Source organism: Panthera onca, chromosome B4, assembly GCF_046562875.1.
Source record: "Panthera onca isolate mPanOnc1 chromosome B4, mPanOnc1 haplotype 2, whole genome shotgun sequence".
Taxonomy (NCBI): Eukaryota; Metazoa; Chordata; class Mammalia; order Carnivora; family Felidae; genus Panthera; species Panthera onca.
In genome coordinates this window covers 34,022,008-34,042,389 of record NC_138345.1, presented here as the reverse complement: position 1 = coordinate 34,042,389, position 20,382 = coordinate 34,022,008, and the positions used below count along the sequence as shown (strand labels likewise).

The window sequence follows — 20,382 nt, the reverse complement described above, 5'->3', positions numbered from 1 at the left end:
TAAAAGATGCCAACAGCCTAGTATTACTCATGATGATCACCTTCCTCCTATTAATGCTTCACTCATAACCCCCGTCATATGCATCAAATATTTCTGAGCTTTATCTGGAAGAATCCTTCTCAGTCCATTCTCCCTGTTAATATTTATCTGTTCTACCCAGGCACTAAGGCCAAAGTGTTCTAGACTGGGTGGGCATCTTAAACACAGCTGCAGGAGGCTAACACCTGGAGCCATGCAGACAAGTTGCTTAGTTTAGTCTTGGGAAGTCAGGAAGTCAGGAAGTCTTGGGAAGTTTCTAGTCCAAGAGGGGTTATTTTTTCATAGGTTGGAAAAAGAAAAAAAAAAAATCCAACCAATTCAATCCTCTTTCTAGCAATGTTGAAGAAGTAACAAGCAAAACTACAAAATTTCAGTTGTAAGCCTTCCTGCTAGGCAGCCTAGCTTTGAGCCTGTCCCAAGGAATGAGGTCAAAGTCTTGCTGACAGTCCTTTAGAGACTCCCAATGTGGAGATGGCCAGGACACCTAGTGTGCATGACTCTCCTCTCATAAACTGTGTGGAATAAGAGAACTGCCTAATGAGTTTGGGGAGCCCTGTAATTCTGACTGAGAAAAACACTCCAGGAGCAGTTGTCTTGGGGATGTCCACAACCCTGTCAGGAAGTGGTTTGAATGGACAACACACAAAGCCAGGTGTGAGAGAATCACTGACCTGAGCAATGGCGTGCCCTGGGCTGAGAAGGGACAAACAAGAGAAGTGCTCCAGGGGTGGGGGAACAGGGGGAACTAGCTCTATGTGAACACGAGAATAACAGAAGTACAGATGAGCAAACAATTCTCCAAGGTTCAGCTGGAACTGAGGAGTCAATTCTATTTTTCAATTTAAAATAAGGAGATTTCCAAGGATTGGTGCCATTTGTTCATTAACTCCACAGCTTATACCCATTAATGGTTGAGAAAAACAAGTGGCTCTAAGATCTAAACCTTCTTTAGATTAGAGCTGTTAGGGAAACTTACTCCTGGAACAGACTGACACCAGGCAGAGCTGAGCAGGTCACTTAACAGCTGACACCGAGGGTGCAGAAAGTAAGTGAGGGTGTAGGCCAGATGCCACCCTTGAGGCTGGGACACTGAGCAAGCTCTGGATCCTCACTGCTCGGCCAGGACCCTTCCCTCCCACCAGAAACTGGCATCCTCAGCAAATACAGCCCAGGGCTGCCTGCGTGCAAAGGCATTTGTCACATTCAGTTCTCAGCAATGCGGTAATAATGACAAGCATCCCCCCAAGAGAGGTGGAAACTCAAGTTCTATTTTCTTCTGGCATGAATAGCAGATGGTATCCTTCTCCCCACTCTTAAGAAACAGTCTAAATGTGGCAATTGCTGGACTTATACTTTTGCCGCCACACATGCATATGTTTCCACACACGTACCACACAGACTGCTCGAGGACAGGAAACATAAACAGAAAGGGCAAAAGGATCCGCCAACCTCTCTCTAAACTACTCTATAGCTGGATCAGTTCCACTGTGGGAAATAGCAGGGTTCACTCCTCAAGTGATCACAATGCAAGAGGCACCCACAATACTGCATATTCACCACTCCATTTAAGAGATTTAATTACACTATTGTTCATATTTTTTAATACATATCCATACGAAGACATTTGGAATTTAAAAAGTTAATGGCTGAAAAATGTTTGTTGTTATTTTATATAGTTGAAATATAATAGAAGTGGGTTTACTGTGACAGAATTTGTTACAATGAAAGCTAGCAGCCTCTTTAACTTTGGTGTTTGCCTATAGACCTCACATGCAAAACTGACAAACACACACACACACACACACACACACACGTGGATTCCCACAGAAGACAGGCCAAAGTTAAGAGCTCTGCAACCTCCCTCGGGCCTGATGACATTTGTGTAGGTGAACTGAGGAGAGGCTGGAGAGCAAAGAGCTTTGCCAAGTTCCAGGCTGTGCTACCTGTCGGAGAGAGTCAGAGGAGGGAGAGGCGGGGCGGTTGGAGGAGCGAAGACTAAGAGAAAGCTCCCACTGGTCAACAAAAAATCGGCGAGAAGGTTCAGGCTCTGGCTACAAAATACAAGATGGAGAAAAAAAAATCAAAGGAAATGTTAAATAAAAAGTTACACACTGACCTGAATGTAAGGAATTTGGGAGTTTTAGACCTTTACCTAAGTAACTAATGCAGTAAAGAGACATTCTTAGTTCCCAAAGGTGTGAATGGCTCATTCAAAGCTTCCATTTTACTTTCAGCTCGCTCACCCTTGCCTCATGCTTACAGTGAAGCTCGCTCTGGAACATGGTCACTGTAGACATGAGCCGTCTCTGAAAGCCTTGTCTTCTCTTGCTTGGTGGTTTTACTCCATCCACCCCAAGTGGATAAAGCTGCCTGCCAGCCAGGAGGAGACAGAGGCCAGGGGCTATGTCCTGCTCACACACCCACTTTATGTCCTCTGTAGAGACCCTCACAGACTTGAGCTGGGAATTCTCCTGGGCAGAAGGAGACTGTACCACCTCATCACTCCACTGGCCTTACAAACAGCAAACAATAGCAATAGCAAATCTAGAATGAAGTTTACTCCTCCATAAAGGCCAGAAATGTGGCTTTGCCTCTTCCTATTGCTAGTGCTCAGAGAAACTCTGCCTGCCAAGGAGCCAGCCAAATCCCAGCAATGATCAGGAGAAAAGATCCCAAGTCCTCTGCAGACTGCATGCAGCATGTGTTGCAAAAGTAAGCTGGCATCTTCCTCGGTGGTGGGCCCATGCAGCCAGGAACTGTCCAGTCCCCAGAGAGGGAGAAGGGGCCTGAGAGCTCTGGCAAGTGATAACTGCTCAGTTTCCTACAAGGTTCAGGATGAAATACTTGCAGGGTGGAGGGAAGAACTGTCATGGTAAGAGAAGCCCTCTGCCCCTCTAGCTCCAAGCAGATCCATCACACCCCCAATTTAGTCCCTCACTAAATTCACAGCTTTGAGCGGTGATGAAGTGGAGTGTAACCATCCCTGCTCCAGATTCTCAGCCAGCTCACTGGCCCTCAGCTCAGCACTTGGGGCAGGCTCAGAAACACAGGCCCAAGGGGGGGATCTCTGTAGAAGAGTATCACCCACCTGAGAGAAATAAGAGAGAAGGCAACTCTCCCAGGGATGGCAAAGCAGTGAAACTAATGGGAAGACTTGGGGGTGGGGGTGGGGGGTGGATAGGAGCAGGTGAGTGCACAGGCAAGATTATGGAATAGTGAACAGAAAATCCTGGAAGAGCACACATACAGTAACCCTTACAAGTATCTAGACAGGACCCCTGCAGTGAAGAATCTGGAAACCAATCCATTGGGAAAATGAAAGAAAATTCCCTGCAAACCTTCTTGCTTCCTGAGCTCAAAATCCTACCTTTCTTCTGGGGGCATTGTAGCCCTAGACTTCTGATAATTTCTCCCTGCCCATCTCTCCTTTTATTTTACACACTTCCCTCTATTCTTCTTTGCTTAGGCACTGCTTCATTAAAAATCATCAGGGTCTCATTAACTATGCATTCCCTGAAATGTAGGGCTTGCCCTTCTTTGTGAAAATACCTACTTTTCTTTTTGAGGGGAATACAGCCTGGGAAGAAGGAAGAAAGAGGCTGGGCACACAGTGCTCATGGTAGGAAGCAGCCCCAACAGAAGTGAAGAAAGCAGAGCTGGGCCGTGCGTGAGGAGATGAAATGGACACCCTCCTTCCACTTTGGCCCCGGTCTCTCTCCCTAAGCCAGCACCGATCCACGCATGGTCCTGGCAGCACAGATTGCCTGCTTCTTGCTTGGTGACGGGGTGTAAGAATACAGCACTAGCTTCCTTCGCAGTGACTGTATTTCTCAGAAAGCAAAGGCAGAAGGAGAGGTAAAAATAAAAGAAAAAAGGCCCATGTGAAATTAACAGTTACAGAGGATTCTTCACTCTTGCTGCAGAGCTTAACTCACTCAGGGATCAGGTTTAAGGGTAACAGTAACAACCGAAAGTTTCAGAAAATAAACAGGCTTTTAAAAATGGGCATCTCTGCTATTCATCAAATTATATGATGGCCAGGTATAATCACTAGATCCCCTTTCAGTTTTTCAGAAGAGACCCACTAAAGCTTTTCATTACACACCCCTATCTTGTTACCACCTTCCTTCCCCTCCATCAGTTCTTCATACTTGAAAAATCCCCACACCAGTAAGAGCTTTGGCTCTCTCATTATTTCTACCTCAAGATCCCCGAATGTCCAAAGATATAAGCAAATCCCACCCACTTACTGATCTCAGTGCTGGGCAGATGAATGCTCTCCTGTGAATGCTATTTACATGGGTCAACACGGTTAAGCAACAAGAATTCTTGCTCTTGGCTGAGTGACAAGAGTGTGCACAAAGCAAGGGGAGAGGGGACCATCCCCACCTTCCCTCTGCCCCACCACCACAGCGTGCCCCGTCCGTTTGGCTCTCAGCATCCCATGCCATGATTCATGCTCTTTTACCCTCTCATGGTGGGGACTCTGCTTGCCACGGCTGTCAGCATCAAGATCCCTGTACGTCTGTTAATAACAAAGTAGAGACTTAAGCTCCATCCAAATGTTCTATGTGGACCTACTAAGTGACAGTGCCAGATATTCAGAATTCATTTCAACACATATCCCCTGCCCCTGACAGATCCCCACCCCAGGAAACCACAATCCCATCTAAATCAAATCCCATGATCCCAGGACAACTTTCTGTCCAGCACTCTGTCCATCTGGCCTCCAGTGAGGTCAGCCACACAAATAAAGAACTATGGTTAGTACAAAAGTGGAACAAACATATTTCTTTCACACAGTGGCACAAGATCAGAGGCATTAAATGGAAGGTTTAAAATGAGAAGCTGGTTAGGAGGGTGAAAGGGTGAAGCTTTCCACAACAATATATTAGAAAGGAAAGGTGGGGAGATGGAAACTGCCTGGAACAAATGGCCGTTAAACAGTCCAGAGGAAACTCGAGGATGGGGAGTGGTCCCTGAATAGGAATATGGGACCAAAGCGTCATTTATTAAAGGGAGAAGTGGATGACGACTGGAAGCATCTTCAGTCAACAGATAGGAATATGTACATGATAGGCATGGAAATCCTGAAGACAGGCATATGGCTGCCTCTACGGACCCAAGGAAACAACTATCAGCAATTGTGTGGGAAAAGGGAAGGCCACTTTCATCACTCTTTGGATTACTGGTGAGGATTCAGCTTATGGCCTTGTACTGGTGGAAGAACTAATCCAAAGCCTCTAATGTGGCCCACAAACATAATGGTCTCCACAGGCAGGATGAGGCCAGAGGTTGGGTTCCAGAGTCACACCACCCACATTCAATTCCTGGCTCCATTACTTATTGTGTGAACTTGTACAAAGTACTTGGCCTCTCTACCCTATGCCTCAGTCTCATCTGCAACATGGAGATGATAACAGTACCTGCCGTAGGGTTACTGGGAGAACGGATGGAGGTTAACACAACAAGAACTGAGAATGCCGCCTGGGACTAAGTGTTAGTTATTATGTACAGACAAGGCATAGGGTAATTACTCAGTCTACAATGGCTGAATTCTTAGGCCCAGGGACACAGTGTGCGCCTTTAACAATCAGACACATTACTCAGGGGCCCCTTTTAAATAGGCCACTTAGTTGAGAAAATGTCTTTCCATAGATCCTGCCTTTAAAATTAGTATTTTAGGGGCGCCTGGGTGGCGCAGTCGGTTAAGCGTCCGACTTCAGCCAGGTCACGATCTCGCGGTCCGTGAGTTCGAGCCCCGCGTCAGGCTCTGGGCTGATGGCTCGGAGCCTGGAGCCTGTTTCCGATTCTGTGTCTCCCTCTCTCTCTGCCCCTCCCCCGTTCATGCTCTGTCTCTCTCTGTCCCAAAAATCAATAAAAAACGTTGAAAAAAATAAAATTAAAAAAAAATAAAATTAGTATTTTATTTTATAGAAATATCCTACAAAGGTCAATTTCTATTTTATAAATATACTTTATTAATGTATGCTTATTATCCTCTTTAATCATGTCTGTGGTTAACTGCTCTATAACACATTTTCAAATGGTCTGCCTAGAGTGTGAGTGGGGCAGATGGGAAGGACAGGTGTTTGCTGGCATAAGCTGGATAAGTGAGAGGCAGGGCTCTCAAAACCAGAAGGAACCAAACTCATAATATAGTGAGGCCCTATAAAAAGCTTCCAAAAGCCCATCCTAATTATATCTCCTTGGGCAGCAAGACAAAAGTGGCTGCTTTAAATGAGGTTATATAAAAATGTGTTGTTCCCCAGGGCTTTTTGGACCTTGTATCTGTGACAAATATAGTTTAAGTTTTAGTCTGTGCTTGCATAGTTGTTCTCCTATGATGTGGGACTAGATTAAACCAGGGTTTGAATATATTAAGTGCTATCCTGAGGTCTAATTGGAAATTGTTCATCTGTAGCAATAAAGGTGCTTCTGCTACAAATGATCTTTCTGTTTTTTTATTGTGATTTCTGAAAAGAGGGAGTTCTGATTTGGTCTCTACCCTAGCCACCTACACAGGCAGGCAAGAAGACACAGACGAGGACCACGGAGCATGCAGAGAAGATCACCTGCTGGCTGCCAGGCGCCCGACAGGGAGGTGGAGAAGGGGGAGGAGAGAGTGTGATCACTTTTTTGGGGCAGGTCCGAGAACACTCCTTTTCCCGTCGCTTTTACACCAACAGACACAAACATAGAGAACATTGGTGAAACAGGCGCCACGTTTTGGCTGGTTCTAGAAAGACTAAAGGGCATCTGCCAAAACCATCCCTCCCTTGCCTCTCCATCCTCAACAGCAATCACTGTATGGTTAGGGAGGATGGCTTGTCACAGTCGATCGTTGGCCTCTGGGTCACACTTGCGCTGTTTGGTAAGTGCAGACCACATGGGTAATCTCCGCAGCTGGCCTTGGGGTCAGAACTTGCAGTGTAACACTTTCTAAATGCCAGGGATCAAGGGTATATTCTTTGTGAGTTTTATCAGAGAAGCTGAGGACAGAAGAAATGGGCTTGGATGTAAGTAGAGAGAAAGGGCACACAGGCCAAATAGCACGAGGGGAGCATGAAGACTGTCTCCTGATGGCTCAGTCACCTCTACACCCACCAGCAGCAAAGCAGCACTCTCCTTGAGGGCTCACACAAGACAACACCCTGCCATGGCTTCCCTCTTCTCAGTCCCCTCACTCATGCTCAAAAGGTTCTGGAAAACTACCAAGGAAATACAAGAAAGTATAGGAAACAGAATATAAAACTTAAATATCTTTCACCAACTGAACACCACACATATCCATGGATTATTTCCCCATTTTGCCCCTCTCCATTGTACTCCCTTCCTATGAATCTATGATTTAGAGAACTCTTCGGTACTTAGGGAACAATTACTTATTTCTAGGCCAGAGGAATCCTCCATTTCCTCATGACCAGAATGACCATGTGGGGCAGCACACAGGTGAAGTATGGGAGGGAAAGAAGAGGTTGTGAGGCCAGGGGAAAGAGCCCCATCATCTATTCCAACTTCACATGATGACTTACTTCCAAACCAAGGCTGGTTGCCTGCAGGATGCATTTCTGAGATCAAAAGGTAGAAGGGTGGGGAAGGAAGGGCCAAAGTGTTTACACAGGAAGGTAAAAAAGAGAAGTCACTGGCAAGCAAAATTGTTATTCATTTTTCCTCTTCCATACCATGACCTAAGTGAAAACTGATCCTTGTGCCAACTCAGCCACCATGGCTGTGCTTGCCACACCCTCCTGCCTCAATCCAAACCTCTTCAAGAAAAACAAAAAGTGAGTCATGGTAAGGTATTGCCAGTCAGCCCCTCAATCCTAAAGGGAGAGAAACAGGGTTGCAGACAGGATGAGTCAGAAGCAGAGGGCCAGTGGAGCACACCACTGGAGTTCTTCTGTTCCCACATTTCTGGAGCATGTGGCACTGCCTGCCAAGGTTCTCTTTTAGGAGATAAATTTACAAGGCCAAGACTCATGATGCCACCCCTGATTAGTGCTGAGAAAAAATTACATGTAACTGTGAGTTACAGTTCTTTCACAGCCAAGTAAATTCACGTTCCCAACTCCATAGAACAATGATCTAACAGGATTTTCATTGTTCATGGTTTTTCACTTACCAAGATCTACCCAGATACCCTTTCCACTGTAATCTCTGGTACCCACTCCATAGAACCCAGGTTTGACTTCAATGACTCTATTCTGCTACCCAAAGAGCCCGGCAATATTCTGCTTCATTGACTGTAATCATATATTACCCAGATGACAACCTAGCTATATGTCTCCATGTAGCACCCCATACAAGGTTAGAGGTCACCAGATGTTTCACAAACAGGTCCACAAACACCAAGCTCTTGTCTTGATGCCCCTTTGGTACAGTTCCATCAGGTGATGAGCTGATGTACCAGTCTTCACCAGGACAAGGGCCTCAGCTGAGCGAGTCTCCTCGGGTCACACTTAATACCTCTGAGACCTCCCAGGAAGCCAACTCAAAGCTGCTCTGGGCACATGCCTTTTAAAGACATCAGTTCATCCATCTACACATGTTACTACTGACTTCCCTTCTGTTTTGCTCCTTGCACCTCAGAGGACCTTTCTGGACATTGTCAGAATCTAGAGTTTGGGGGAACCTAGTTTAGAGTTCACTTTCCCCTTCAGCAGATCCTCAACTAAATATTACCTTTCAAATCATACAACCACGTAGACTTCAAGGCAAAGGGTAAGAAAATAAAATGGAATTTTTAATGGACTTTGTTTATTTGTTTTCCTAGGCATAGAGAAAGAAGCAGGCTGGGGTCTGTTGTGAGTCTGGACATTGCTCCCTAGCTTCCATTTCAGACTCATGGGCCCTGCCTTTAATGTGGCATATTATTAAAAAAGAGGTTAGAAAGGTAACTTTTGCCCTGAATATAATTCAAATAAAACCCACCTGCCACTCCCTAGCACCTCCCAGCAATACCTGGCACTCTGCAGCACAAGAGGAAATTGAGGGTTAGCTCACCTGACCTCTCAGAATCTTAGTCCTAAATGATACCAAACCATAAGACAGAGAATCCAGGCTGCACTCAGTAGAGCAGGAACTTGCTCAACTGTGACTTGGGAGAGAGAAAATACAGTAGAGGCCCCAATCTTTCTGATGGGCTTCCTATTATCAGCCAGGTGCAATTCCCCACCCCCTTCTTTCTGTCCTATCCTATACTGCTAATGAGCAGCTAGGAGATCCTGTACAAACTTCACTGAAAATTTTCAAAGAGTATTTTAAATGGAGACAAAACACCTAGAAAATGCCCACCATCATCTTTGTTGAGGGTCTGAAACAAATAAAAATCATAGTTTGAGACTATTTCTCAGCTAACATTTTCTTATTTAACATGAAAGGCTCCACTGCCCCAATTCTCAGCCTTGCTGAATTCAGGATTCTCCCTGCAGTGGTTACAAGGACACATGTAAGCAAAATGTCAACTTGGGACAAAGGTAATAATGGTAAAACTGTAGAAGCTAAGGTAGCTAAACTACTTCCCACATAGCTTTAGCAAGTTTCAACACCAAATTAACCACCTACCCTTTTAAGTGATTTCTCAAATCCCAACAAATTAAACAAATCATGCAATACAATCAGTATGGTCTGTTAAACTTCCCCCCACAGTTGCTACTCAAAAGAGTACAGAAGTTTCCTGTCCTTGAGAGCTAGGATTCTAAAGTGTAGGAGGCCTCAGCTGTGGCTGGTTCAGAGGGAGGAGTGGGGTTGGAAGGCCCAGGGAAGCAGCACCCATTCTGGTCCCTGGGCAGCAGCTTTACCTGTTTCCACTGGGGGGTGGGAGCAGGGCGACCCTGCTCAGGTAGGCAGCAGGACGGCTGGCTGACCCCACGCTCTTGTGTCGGCTGTGACACACAGGCCAAGTATGGGTGGGGGACAGGACATGGAGACAAAACAAAATAAAATACATTAAGGTAGGAGAAGACACAAAAAAGATACTCATGCATGGCTGACAGACACATATCTATGAGCTGGGAGTGGGGGGAGACACGGAATTAATTCTTAGAAAGTTACACTTATAACAAAAACAAGATACCCTACCCCCGCAAACCAAAAGCAAATGCTAAAGGAAAAAAAAGAGGCAATCCAAAGCTGGAATTTTCATTATCCTCTTCCTTAGCTCAAAGCTCTGAGCCTAAACTACTAATTCAGGTTTGGAAAACTAATCTTTCTACTCAAAATGAGGAAAACAACCTTCTCTTAAGGGCAAACTTCCTCTCATGGAGAGCATTCCAGCCTTCCCGAAATGGGGCAGATCCTGCAGTTGCCAGGCAACCTCAGATGTTTACCAATGAATATTATCATCTTCTCTATGAACCATGACACGCATGATTGGAGTGTGAAGATTAATAACCAAAGGCTAAATGTGAGAAGAAGTTAATTATGGCCAGACTCCAAGCAAAGTCAGTAGCCCCCTCAGCCCTGGTCAATTGGAACAATGGCTGATATATATGGAAAAGATGAAGAAAGAGAGTAAAAGAATAAAAAGAATGGGGTCCCTTTCCTCTGGATGTTCTCTCAGGTCATTAGGGAGTTTTACAAGAAATTTTTTGTGTAAATCTCAGAATCCCAGCACCTCCTCTTGTAAGACATCTTTGTAACTTTCAGACAAGCAAGAGGGAGACAAGACATAACAAAGACACCTCAAGTTAAATGCTCCTGTCTAGCACTCTCTGGTTTGACTTATGGGAATGAAAGTTAATTTCTACGATGACTCTTTAAAATGTTCATAACTCTTGAGGATAGCCTAGGAAAACCATTTGCAGCACACAAAAGAAGATCTACCACAAGAATGTTTATTACCTCTGTACTTTATCATGAAAGATGAGAAACAATGAAAACATCCAACACCAGAGAAGAGTTAAGAAAAGCATGGCACAACATGGGAATATGCCCAAAGTTATGTGAACAACGCAGAACAGGAAGTGTATATTAAGAATGACCTCAACTATGGAAACAAAAATGACTAGAAAGAAACAACAAAATGTTAACAGAATTAGAGGTGTCTTGATTACCTTTATTATAGTTTTCAGCATTTTCCTCAATAAACATCCACCTCTTTCATAATTCAAATATGTTTGCATGTATATGAACATATAAATAAGTATAGATATATACAGAAATTTAAAACCCCTCTTCGGATTTTTTTGTCACAGACACCTCACACCTGAATGGTGAGGATAAAGCAGTCCTGAAAGCACACAAGGAGGTTATAAAACACTTTTTCTCTGCTGCAGTCAGACAAGGGGAAAACCAGACACCAGTCTTGAGTGCATGAACACTCGGCTGAGACACACCCATTTCACTTGACTGAGAAGATCCCTCCTTCCTATGTGGTCAGACCAAGTGTGGATGGGTGAGATGTAACATGGGGTTTACCTGTCTCCTCATGCCAGTGGACTGTGGAGGTGCATTCTCTTCAAATTTGGCCAGCAGCTGGGTTGCCATGTATTTCACTTTGTTCTGATTGCCAAGGGCCACATCCATCCTCCTGTCTGTCAGAGTGCTCACCAGTGTGGGCCTTCCTCCTCTGTAGCCCCGGGGTGCTTCCTCCTGATAAACACCAACACCCAAAACCTGGCCTCTGTTACATAAGCCCCCCCGCCACAAATGCCCTTCCCTCAAAGAAGAAGGGCGACCAGTGCCTGGCAAGGTGGCTGGTATTTTTGCTTTAGGTTAAGCTTAACAGCTTCCCTTAAGGTTCTAATCTCAAGATGCCGTCAGGAAGACTTTGGTGCATGGGGCAGTATAAAGAGGTACTTGGACTTTTGCTGGTATTGCTGTATCTCAGAAAAGTCACTGCCCTCTGCCAAATATGTAATTCTAAAGGGACAGGAAAGCACCAGGGCACACGTGTCTGCTCCCTTGGATGTTCTCCAAAACATTAAACAAAGGCAGAAGCCCAATGAAAAAGCATCTGCCCACAAAAATTCTCATAAAAAATGAATATGAGGGGCGCCTGGGTGGCTCAGTCGGTTAAGTGTCTGACTTCAGCTCAGGTCATGATCTCGTGGTTTGTGAGTTCAAGCCCTGCTCGGACTCTGTGCTGACAGCTCAGAGCCTGGAGCCTGCTTCAGATTCTGCATCTCCTCCTCTCCCTTCCCCTCCATGCTCATGCTCTGTCTCTCTCTCTCAATAATAAATAAACGTTAAAAAAATTAAAAAAAAAAAAAAAAGAATACGAAAAGATCTAGCAATATCAATTTGGAAATTAAGGATTTAAGCCAAAAAGGGGAATTTGATCATTCTAGCAAATCCCAGATAATTCTTACCTCTTCCGATTGACTGGTCTTTCTCCTCTTTCCAGCACCATCCAAGTCCTTTTCCTTTTTATCCTATACCAAGAGAGGAGGGACACTGCGTTATCCTAGGCACTATAACTTGCCTTTAGGTTTGCAGTAGGTCAAAAACCTCTTCCATTTTACCTTGGGAGAACGTTTCCGAGAGATGGTCTGCCCAAGTTTGCTTAGGAAGGAGATGGGAGATTTGGTGCTAGCTATAAGGACTGCTTTCTCCTCAGCATTCAGGTCCAAGGCATCTGTGAACAGGAAGCAATGTTTGAGGACAGCCCTGGAGGGGGCTTCAAAGTACTGACCAGGAATACCTCCTTGCAGGTGGCTCAAAGAACCTCAGAAAATTCTAAAGGCTCATCTGCTCTGACAAAACCAAGGAGAACTCAGCAGGAAATTCCTCAAAGGAAATGCACACTTAGGTGTGGATGTTGAGCTTTTTCTTTTCCATCCATGTAAACAGAACCAACTTTTTCTTTCAATCCACTTCGGTCAAAAAACCCTCCATTTTTGCTTTTCAAAAGTTGGAATCTGCCTATGATTGTTAGTTACAATTGACTGCTAAAGCCTCACCTTTGTGATAAAAATTTCAAGGTGGAGGGAGAAAGGGAGGTAGGGTATGTGGTTTAGGGTCAATGGTTTTGATTATGCATTTAGCTGCACATAAAGGCAGGGCTCTCCCTAAATAGGTATACTGATGCTACAGTGTGGATTTCTGCTGTAAGAACTGCATATTTTATCAGAAAAAGCCACGGACATCTCTATGAGTAAGTGGACTGGAAGACATTGGAGAACCACCAACTCTGTGGATTCTAATGTTTTATTAGTAATGCTAATAATTTTTTAAATAATTGAAACGAATAATATACTGCAGGTATTTGTTAAGTCCTTTTGTCTGCCATTCTCCTTAGCATATCACAATTTTATGTTATACATACATAAAATCCAGTTTGCAAATGGGAAAACTGAGGCACAGGGAAATTTAGTAACTTGCCTAAGGTCAAACAGGTCAAAGAACTGGGAAATAAGCCCAGGTCGGGTACCATGGTGAACACTCTAAAGCATTACACTACACTTCCTCCAAGGGACAATAAATGACAACAGGGACATTTTTTTATAGCACAGTACTCTGGTAGACTGAGGCAGCAGGCTAAGGGCCAAACAAAGACTTTGGAAAGCACTAAAAGGTAGGAGAAGAGAAAGAAACCATAGAAGCAACAGTTACAGAAGAAAGAGAATGAGGCAAACAAGTACAGGACCACAGAAGCCAACGAGCAGAGAGAACTTCAAGAAAAAGGGCATCACTCCATAGTTCTGAATAACGCAGAAAAGCCAAGTGCATGAGATGCAAAATGAGAAAAGAATACAGATTTGGTGATTTTTCATGACTGTGGAGAACAGTTTTGGCAGAGCAGTAAAAACAGAAGCCGGGTTGCAAAGTGTTATAAAGTTTAGGCCTTAGGAGGCTGAGGCCTTAAGCATAAACCACTTTTTTTCAAAAAGGCTGGTTCTGAAACGGTGTGAGAAAGTAGTAGAGTCAGGGAAAACATTTTGCATAGGAATGATTTTTGTGTACTTAAAGGTTTAGAGAGAGAGATGTGGGAAAAGAAAGAATGGTTGAGAACACACTAGCAGAGAAGGAAAAATTAATGGAACAAAGTTCCAGGGACTTATCCAGAAAGCCAACTAGGAATAACAGAGTAAGTGCAGGTTTGCTTTTGGTGGTAATGATGAAGGACATGGTTGGAAGGAAAGACAGGAAAGCCAGGCAACAACAAAGAAGAAATGGAAGATCTCCATACCAGTGTCTGCCAGCCCTTACCACTGGAGGGGAGTGAGTCCTTGAACATCTCGTAGAACTGAGTCAGGTACATCACCATAGTCAGCTTGTCAGGCTCCCCCACTGAGGCCATTTCTTTGCCTGTCATAATGGGAGAGATGCCCAGTTCTTTCTCAGCAATATCAAAGGCCAGCTGGTTATTCTTCTCCACATTTTGCTCATCCAAAGAGTCAAAATCTCTAAGAAATGGGATAAAAAAAACATATCAAGAAGGCTTGCTTGTCTTCACACCAGAAAACACAGTATCAATGGAGTCATCACCATTTCTTAGTCTTTTAGCTAAAATCCAGGGTGCAATCTGAGGGCCAAACTATTGATCTCACCTTTTAGTCTCCTTTTTACTAAGAAAATGAAAATCATCCTCAAGAAGAAATGATTAAAAAAATCTACTTAGAAAGGAAAAAAGAGTGGAAAAGATGAAGAACTACTCTCATTTTTCCAGTAACATAAATTTCTTAAAGGGTAAGCTCAAGAAGAGGAACTATCTTTAACATGTACTCTCTTGTATGTTGCATGTCATCTGTACATATTAAACTAATGCTCAATAATGATAAAAATCCTATTTGGATCAGACTGCTTCTAACGGCCTAGGATTATCACTTGCTGTGTCATTAGGACCAGACAAGCTGTTGATGTACTAACTCAGCTCTGGTAAATCTTACTCAGCCTTCTACTCGAAGGGAAATTCCAAAACCTTCCTCAAAAGATTTTTCCATCGCTAAATTTCTTGAGTTTTCCCAAGAATTTAGATTAACCAACACTTCCCACTGGATTTCAAGCTTCTTGCCATTCAATCAAGTAAAGACTGATAGCATTCTTCTTTAAGAGGTGATTTCAGATCAACTGGGCAGGGCTTATTTTGTGTTAACCTACTACTGACTTCCATAGCAAGTTTTTCATTTTTCTAAATGCCTTCTCTCTATAGATTAAGCCTATTAAACCATAGAGGCCTCATCCTGAATGAAGTCATCATAGTCTAAACTGTGCCAAATTACCTACTCACTGCTTTGTGTTCTATTACAAGGAAATTCCCTAGACCTTCTGGAGGCAGGCTTTGGTTCTTTCTAACAAGAATGCGTCCCCTCCCTCTACCATCCCCCTCCACCTCACCTGCTAGGTTCCCTTCAGTTACTTTTGCCTCCATTTCCTTTTCTTTGGTTCCTTCCCTTTGGAAGAGAACTGATTGACCTGAACCTTCTTCTAAAGCCTTCTGTATCATTCATCACAATCCTTCTCAAGCTAGTCTCTCTTCCTCTCCCGCCCTTTTTTGGTGGGGATGAAAAAGCCCTACTTTCACTTACCATTTACCAACCTCTGCATTAGCTAAGGGATAGGAACACTAGAGGTCACTTAAGTTTATCCAAGCAAATCAGAAACCTCCATTCCTAAACCACACTACATAAGGCTATTTTTACTAGCTCTTGCCTCATTAATTTATAACCTATTATAAACAGAAACTATGTTTCTTATGTTTCCTTAAGCAATCATTAAAACAAAGCAAATGCACAAATTTGGGCCCTAATGATAAAAGGACAGGCAGCCAAAATAATTCAACATGCTCTGCTTCTGTTTTTGGATCTTCTTGTTTGGCTTCCATGGGGTAAATCTGAGTGCACCAGTCACTGCAATTGACTTGGGGTCATCCTATTGTACTGATTCTGCATTTAGGTGAGTGAAGAATGGCCAAAAGGGAAGATGTTACCGATATAAGTGGGTAAGGTGGCCTGAATCTTATGGACTGGACAGAGTATGTTTGTAAAAGGTGCAATTCTTAAGAAAGAGATAATACCAATGAACCATGATAAATCGGGTAAGTGTTCATTGTTTTCTGTTTTGTTAGTAGGGACATATTTGCCTTCGGCCAGCCAAATGTTCTAGTGAAGTTTTCCTTATGCCCAACAGCATTTGAGAGACAGCTGGCTGAAAAGAAGAGTTCAACCAGGGGCCAATGAACAGAATTTTCCTTTGTGTGATGTAAACAGGTCCAGGTGGGTGTTAAAACCAGTTTTTGACGTTCTGAGTGCTGTGATTTTAAAATCTCACCTGGATTCAGCTACATGATGCTTGACATACAGTTTTAAACATAACTAAATCAAAATTAATCACTGCTTTCTAGAGTAGCTTGCTACGTAACTCATTGTAGAAAAAAGTACAACATTTGGCTATTTGATAGCAAAATACTCTGAAGTGCTTAGGGAATACAAAATAAAACACAAAGTTTGTCACAACTTACATCAGATCAGGGCGGTATCTATGGATGATCGCACACAGAGCCAGTCCACTTTTCCAGGACATAGTGAGATCTGTCACATTTACCCCTGCATAGCCATCTGTCTGCCTTTGGCACCAACCCAGTAGTTTGCTTGAACGAGCTACAGACTCTAAAACAATAAAAAAAATATCAGAAGTGTGGTCACCTGGTAGCATTGATAGAGGATCCTCTTTGCAATACCCATACCTAATTTGAACAGTTACTAAAGGTTGGGACAAAAGAGCTGTCACGGTTTTTCAAAAGTCAGAAGCTATGTAACTGGTATCGTGACAGTAGAATTTTAGGTAGATAAGAAACTACCAATTTACCCAGACTCTGAGGTCAATGCCAGTCACGACGGGGGTTATCTGGCCTTGCTCACGTAAAGCCCAGTATCACTGCCGCATTGTTTGATAGGGACTTAGATGGAACAGCGCCATCTACTGACCTGTCACCCTCCCTGGATAGTTGCGCGGCAGCTAGCTGAGGAAGCTCCTTCCCTTCAAAGCAATACTGGGGGGAGTAGAGCAGAAAAGATTCCATTCGCTCTGGCAACATGTTAATCAAAGGCAAACAAAGCCCACTCTTACACTTTCCAGAGTACAGAGCGATTTGCCAAGTGAAGAAACTCTGTAGGATTACATTGGCAAGGCCAAGGACCCCAGACAGGAACAATCAATCCCTCAGGTCAGGCTTGGCATTCTATATTATAAATGATCACATCTTGAAAAGGTGAATACAAGAACACATATGCTTGGATGTTTTCCAGTTTATTGCTGTGCCTTATAAAAATCTGTAAACTGCATCAGAGAAGCTCTGATATGCAGCATTTAAAAGAAGCTGTAAACTCCTATTTGTGTCCAAGAATGTCTGCTCTCTTACTTTTAGCAGCTGGAAATAACTAACCTTCTACGAAGTCCTTTAGTGTTTGGGAACTTAACAAGGTAAAAACTGCAATATCATAAAAGTCCTATTTAAGTCTGAAATCCTATTTAAGTCTGAAAATGTATCCTAAAACTACACAGGGAACCAACCACTGCTGGTGTTATTATTGTAAATCAGAAATTTACTTCCGAAATTAATTTTATTCAAATGTCTTCCAAGTCTGTATATCCATCAATCTAACATGTATTAGTCAACTTCAATACTCTAGGCCCTAAAATGACATTGACAAAGGTGTATTGTCTGCTTAGATGAAAATGTTTCCAACTGCCTGCTGGTTGTGATGTCCACCTTGATATCCCAATAGCATGTCAAACTTTCTCATCCTCCCACTTCCTTCTCCAAACTGATGGCAGCACCATTCACAATGCTCTCTTGACCCATAATGCAACCAAACTGCCAATGCCTATTGATTCTGGCTCTCTCACATAATTAATAATGACAATGACAAAGTGGCTGCCATTTGTGACCACTTGCTGTATGCCAGATGTTGTAATAAATACTCTATACATGTCATAGAAGCCTCATGACTATAGTATGGAGTAGGTATTTGTTAGGCCCATTTCACAGACAAGGAAACCAAAGTTCACAGATGCAAAATAACCCGTTCTTGCCCACACACTTCACAAATGGCAGAGCTTGAACTGGGACTCCATTGCACCCGGCCCCAAAGTCAGAGTTCTTCTAACTATGCTCCATGGCCTTGTCCATCCTCAACATCAATATCAGATTTAGGCCTTCACCACCATTAGCTTGACTACTGCAATGCAATTCTTTTCTTTTCTTTCTTTCTTTTTTAATGTTTATTTATTTTTGAGAGAGAGAAAGAGACAGAGTGTGAGAGTGGGAGGGGCAGAGAGAGGGGGAGACACAGAATCTGAAGTAGGCTCTAGGCTCCAAGCTGTCAGCACAGAGCCCAATGAGGGGCTTGAACTCACGGACTGCGAGATCATGACCTGAGCCGAAGTTGGACTCTTAACTGACTGAGCCACCCAGGCGCCCCCTGTATTTCTTTTTAAGTTTATTTTTATTTTTGAGAGAGAGAGAGAGAGAGAGACAGACAGAGAGAGAGAGAGAGGGAGAATGCATGTGCATGAGTGAAGGAGGGTCAGAGAGAGAGGGAGAGAGAGAGAATCCCAAGCAGGCTCTGTACCATTAGTGCAGAGCCCAACATGGGGTTCAAACCCATGCACTGTGAGATCATGACCTGAGCCGAAACCAAGAGTTAGACACTCAACCGAATGAGCCACCCAGGCACCTCTGCAATGTACTCCTAACTAGTTTCCCTGCCTCTGGCATTTCCCTTCTCCATCCCATCTTACATGCAGCTGACCAGGCATACTCTGGTTGCTCTTCTTTTAAAAAAAATCCAGGGGCCCTTCAAGGCACACAAAATACAGAATGGCCTTTATCTCTGCAACCGTATCCTGACATGTCATAATACTCAGCTAAAATACCACTGCTTCTTCATAAAGCCTCCCCCAGAAACCTTGGTTGGTGTATGTGTGTGCACTCACTCCTCTCTCTCTCATCAGCATTTGTATCTGGTTTCTCTTTATATCCTCCTAAAACCTTAGACCGAGGGTTCTCATCCTTGACATTACTGACATTTTTGGCTGGGCAATTCTTTGTTGTGGGGAGCTGACTTGCGCACTTAGGAGGTTGGGCAGCATCCTTGAATGACAATAGTACCCTCCCCTAGTCATGACAATCAAAAATGTCTTCAAAGGCTACCAAATGTTCCCTGAGGGGCAAAATCACCTCTGGTTGAGAACTATTGCCTTATACAGTACTGTGCACACTAACAGCTCAGTACTGACTTCTCTGAATAGGTTACTTACATTTCAAAGGTCATTACTTAGGGGGGTCTGGGTGGCTCAGTCAGTTAAGCATGTGACTCTGGCTCAGGTCATGGTCTTGCGGTCCTGTCTGTGAGTTTGAGCCCTGCAGTGGGCTCTCTGCTGAAAGCTCAGAGTCTGGAGCCTGCTTCAGATTCTGTGTCTCCCTCTCTCTCTGCCCCTCCCTCACTCACACTCGGTCTCTCTCTCTCTCTCTCTCTCTCTCTCTCTCTCAAAAATAAATAAACATTTAAAAAAAATGTTTTCAAAAGGTCATTACCAGAACTCACCATTACGAGTCAACTTTGGGGTAGTTCGGGAATTCACTAGGTTCTCCATTTCCAGATGAATATCTTTTGTTTCTCCAGTATCATATAAATGACGCACCTGGCAGAAAGTTAAAAAGTTGTAAAGAACTAAAATCAAACACCAAGTAACAAGTTCCCACCAGAGAGCAAAAGACTGAGATAGCAGGTTGGGCAAAGTTCCGATAAAAGTTACAACAATGACCTTTAAATCCTTTCTGGAATGTGGTGGGGTTTACAAATAAACAAACATATATTAACAGTAATAAGTTGTGCTCTGGGGTGCTTGAGCAGCGGTTAAGGTTAAGCATCTGACTCTTGATTTCACCTCAGGTCATGATCTCAAGGTTCATGGGTTCGAGCCCCACATTGGGATCCATGCTGACAGTGAGGAGCCTGCTTGGGATTCTCTCTCTCTGTCCCTTCCTCTCTTACGCTCGCTCTTGCTCTCTCTCTCAAAATGAATAAACATTAAAAAAAGAAGTTGGGGCACCTGGGTGGCTTAGTTGGTTAAGTGTCTGATTCTTGGTTTCAGCTCAAGTCATGATCTCACGGTTTGTGAGTTCGAGCCCTGCATTGGGCTCTGTGCTAACAGTGTGGAGCCTGCTTGAGATCCTCTCTCTGCCCCTTCCTTGCTCATGGTCTCTCTCTCTGTCGCTCAAAAAAAAAAAAAGAAAAAAGAAAAAAGAAAAAAGAAAAAAAAGGTTCTAAAAATTAGCTATTCAGCCGTAGAGGGCCTTCTGATAGTCACTATTGGACCACTAATGTTGCCCATTGACAGCAGGTCTCATGGACCCCTTCTACAGAAGTCTACAGAAGGCTTGAAGCTATAAAC

General features: G+C 43.6%; 1 protein-coding gene across 21 annotated transcripts in view; it reads right to left on the bottom strand.

Annotated features, from left to right (window-relative positions):
- The window catches only part of MICAL3 (microtubule associated monooxygenase, calponin and LIM domain containing 3), a 229,793-nt gene that overhangs the window by 91,040 nt on the left and 118,371 nt on the right, over nucleotides 1-20,382 (bottom strand). For 15 of the 21 annotated variants that reach the window (XR_009617551.3, XM_060658906.3, XM_060658918.3 and 12 more), the window contains 10 exons: nucleotides 19,533-19,629; nucleotides 16,445-16,592; nucleotides 14,194-14,390; nucleotides 12,507-12,619; nucleotides 12,354-12,416; nucleotides 11,461-11,658; nucleotides 9,843-9,926; nucleotides 6,615-6,713; nucleotides 4,508-4,564; nucleotides 1,983-2,090 (listed from right to left, as the gene is read on the bottom strand). Coding sequence is in view for 20 of the 21 variants with exons in the window: in XM_060658906.3 (XP_060514889.1) it covers nucleotides 1,983-2,090; nucleotides 4,508-4,564; nucleotides 6,615-6,713; nucleotides 9,843-9,926; nucleotides 11,461-11,658; nucleotides 12,354-12,416; nucleotides 12,507-12,619; nucleotides 14,194-14,390; nucleotides 16,445-16,592; nucleotides 19,533-19,629 (1,164 nt within the window). In the remaining variant the exon portion in view is untranslated. The remainder of the gene's footprint in view (nucleotides 1-1,982; nucleotides 2,091-4,507; nucleotides 4,565-6,614; nucleotides 6,714-9,842; nucleotides 9,927-11,460; nucleotides 11,659-12,353; nucleotides 12,417-12,506; nucleotides 12,620-14,193; nucleotides 14,391-16,444; nucleotides 16,593-19,532; nucleotides 19,630-20,382) is intronic. The other 6 variants (XM_060658921.3, XM_060658923.3, XM_060658909.3 and 3 more) reach the window with 5 other exon arrangements.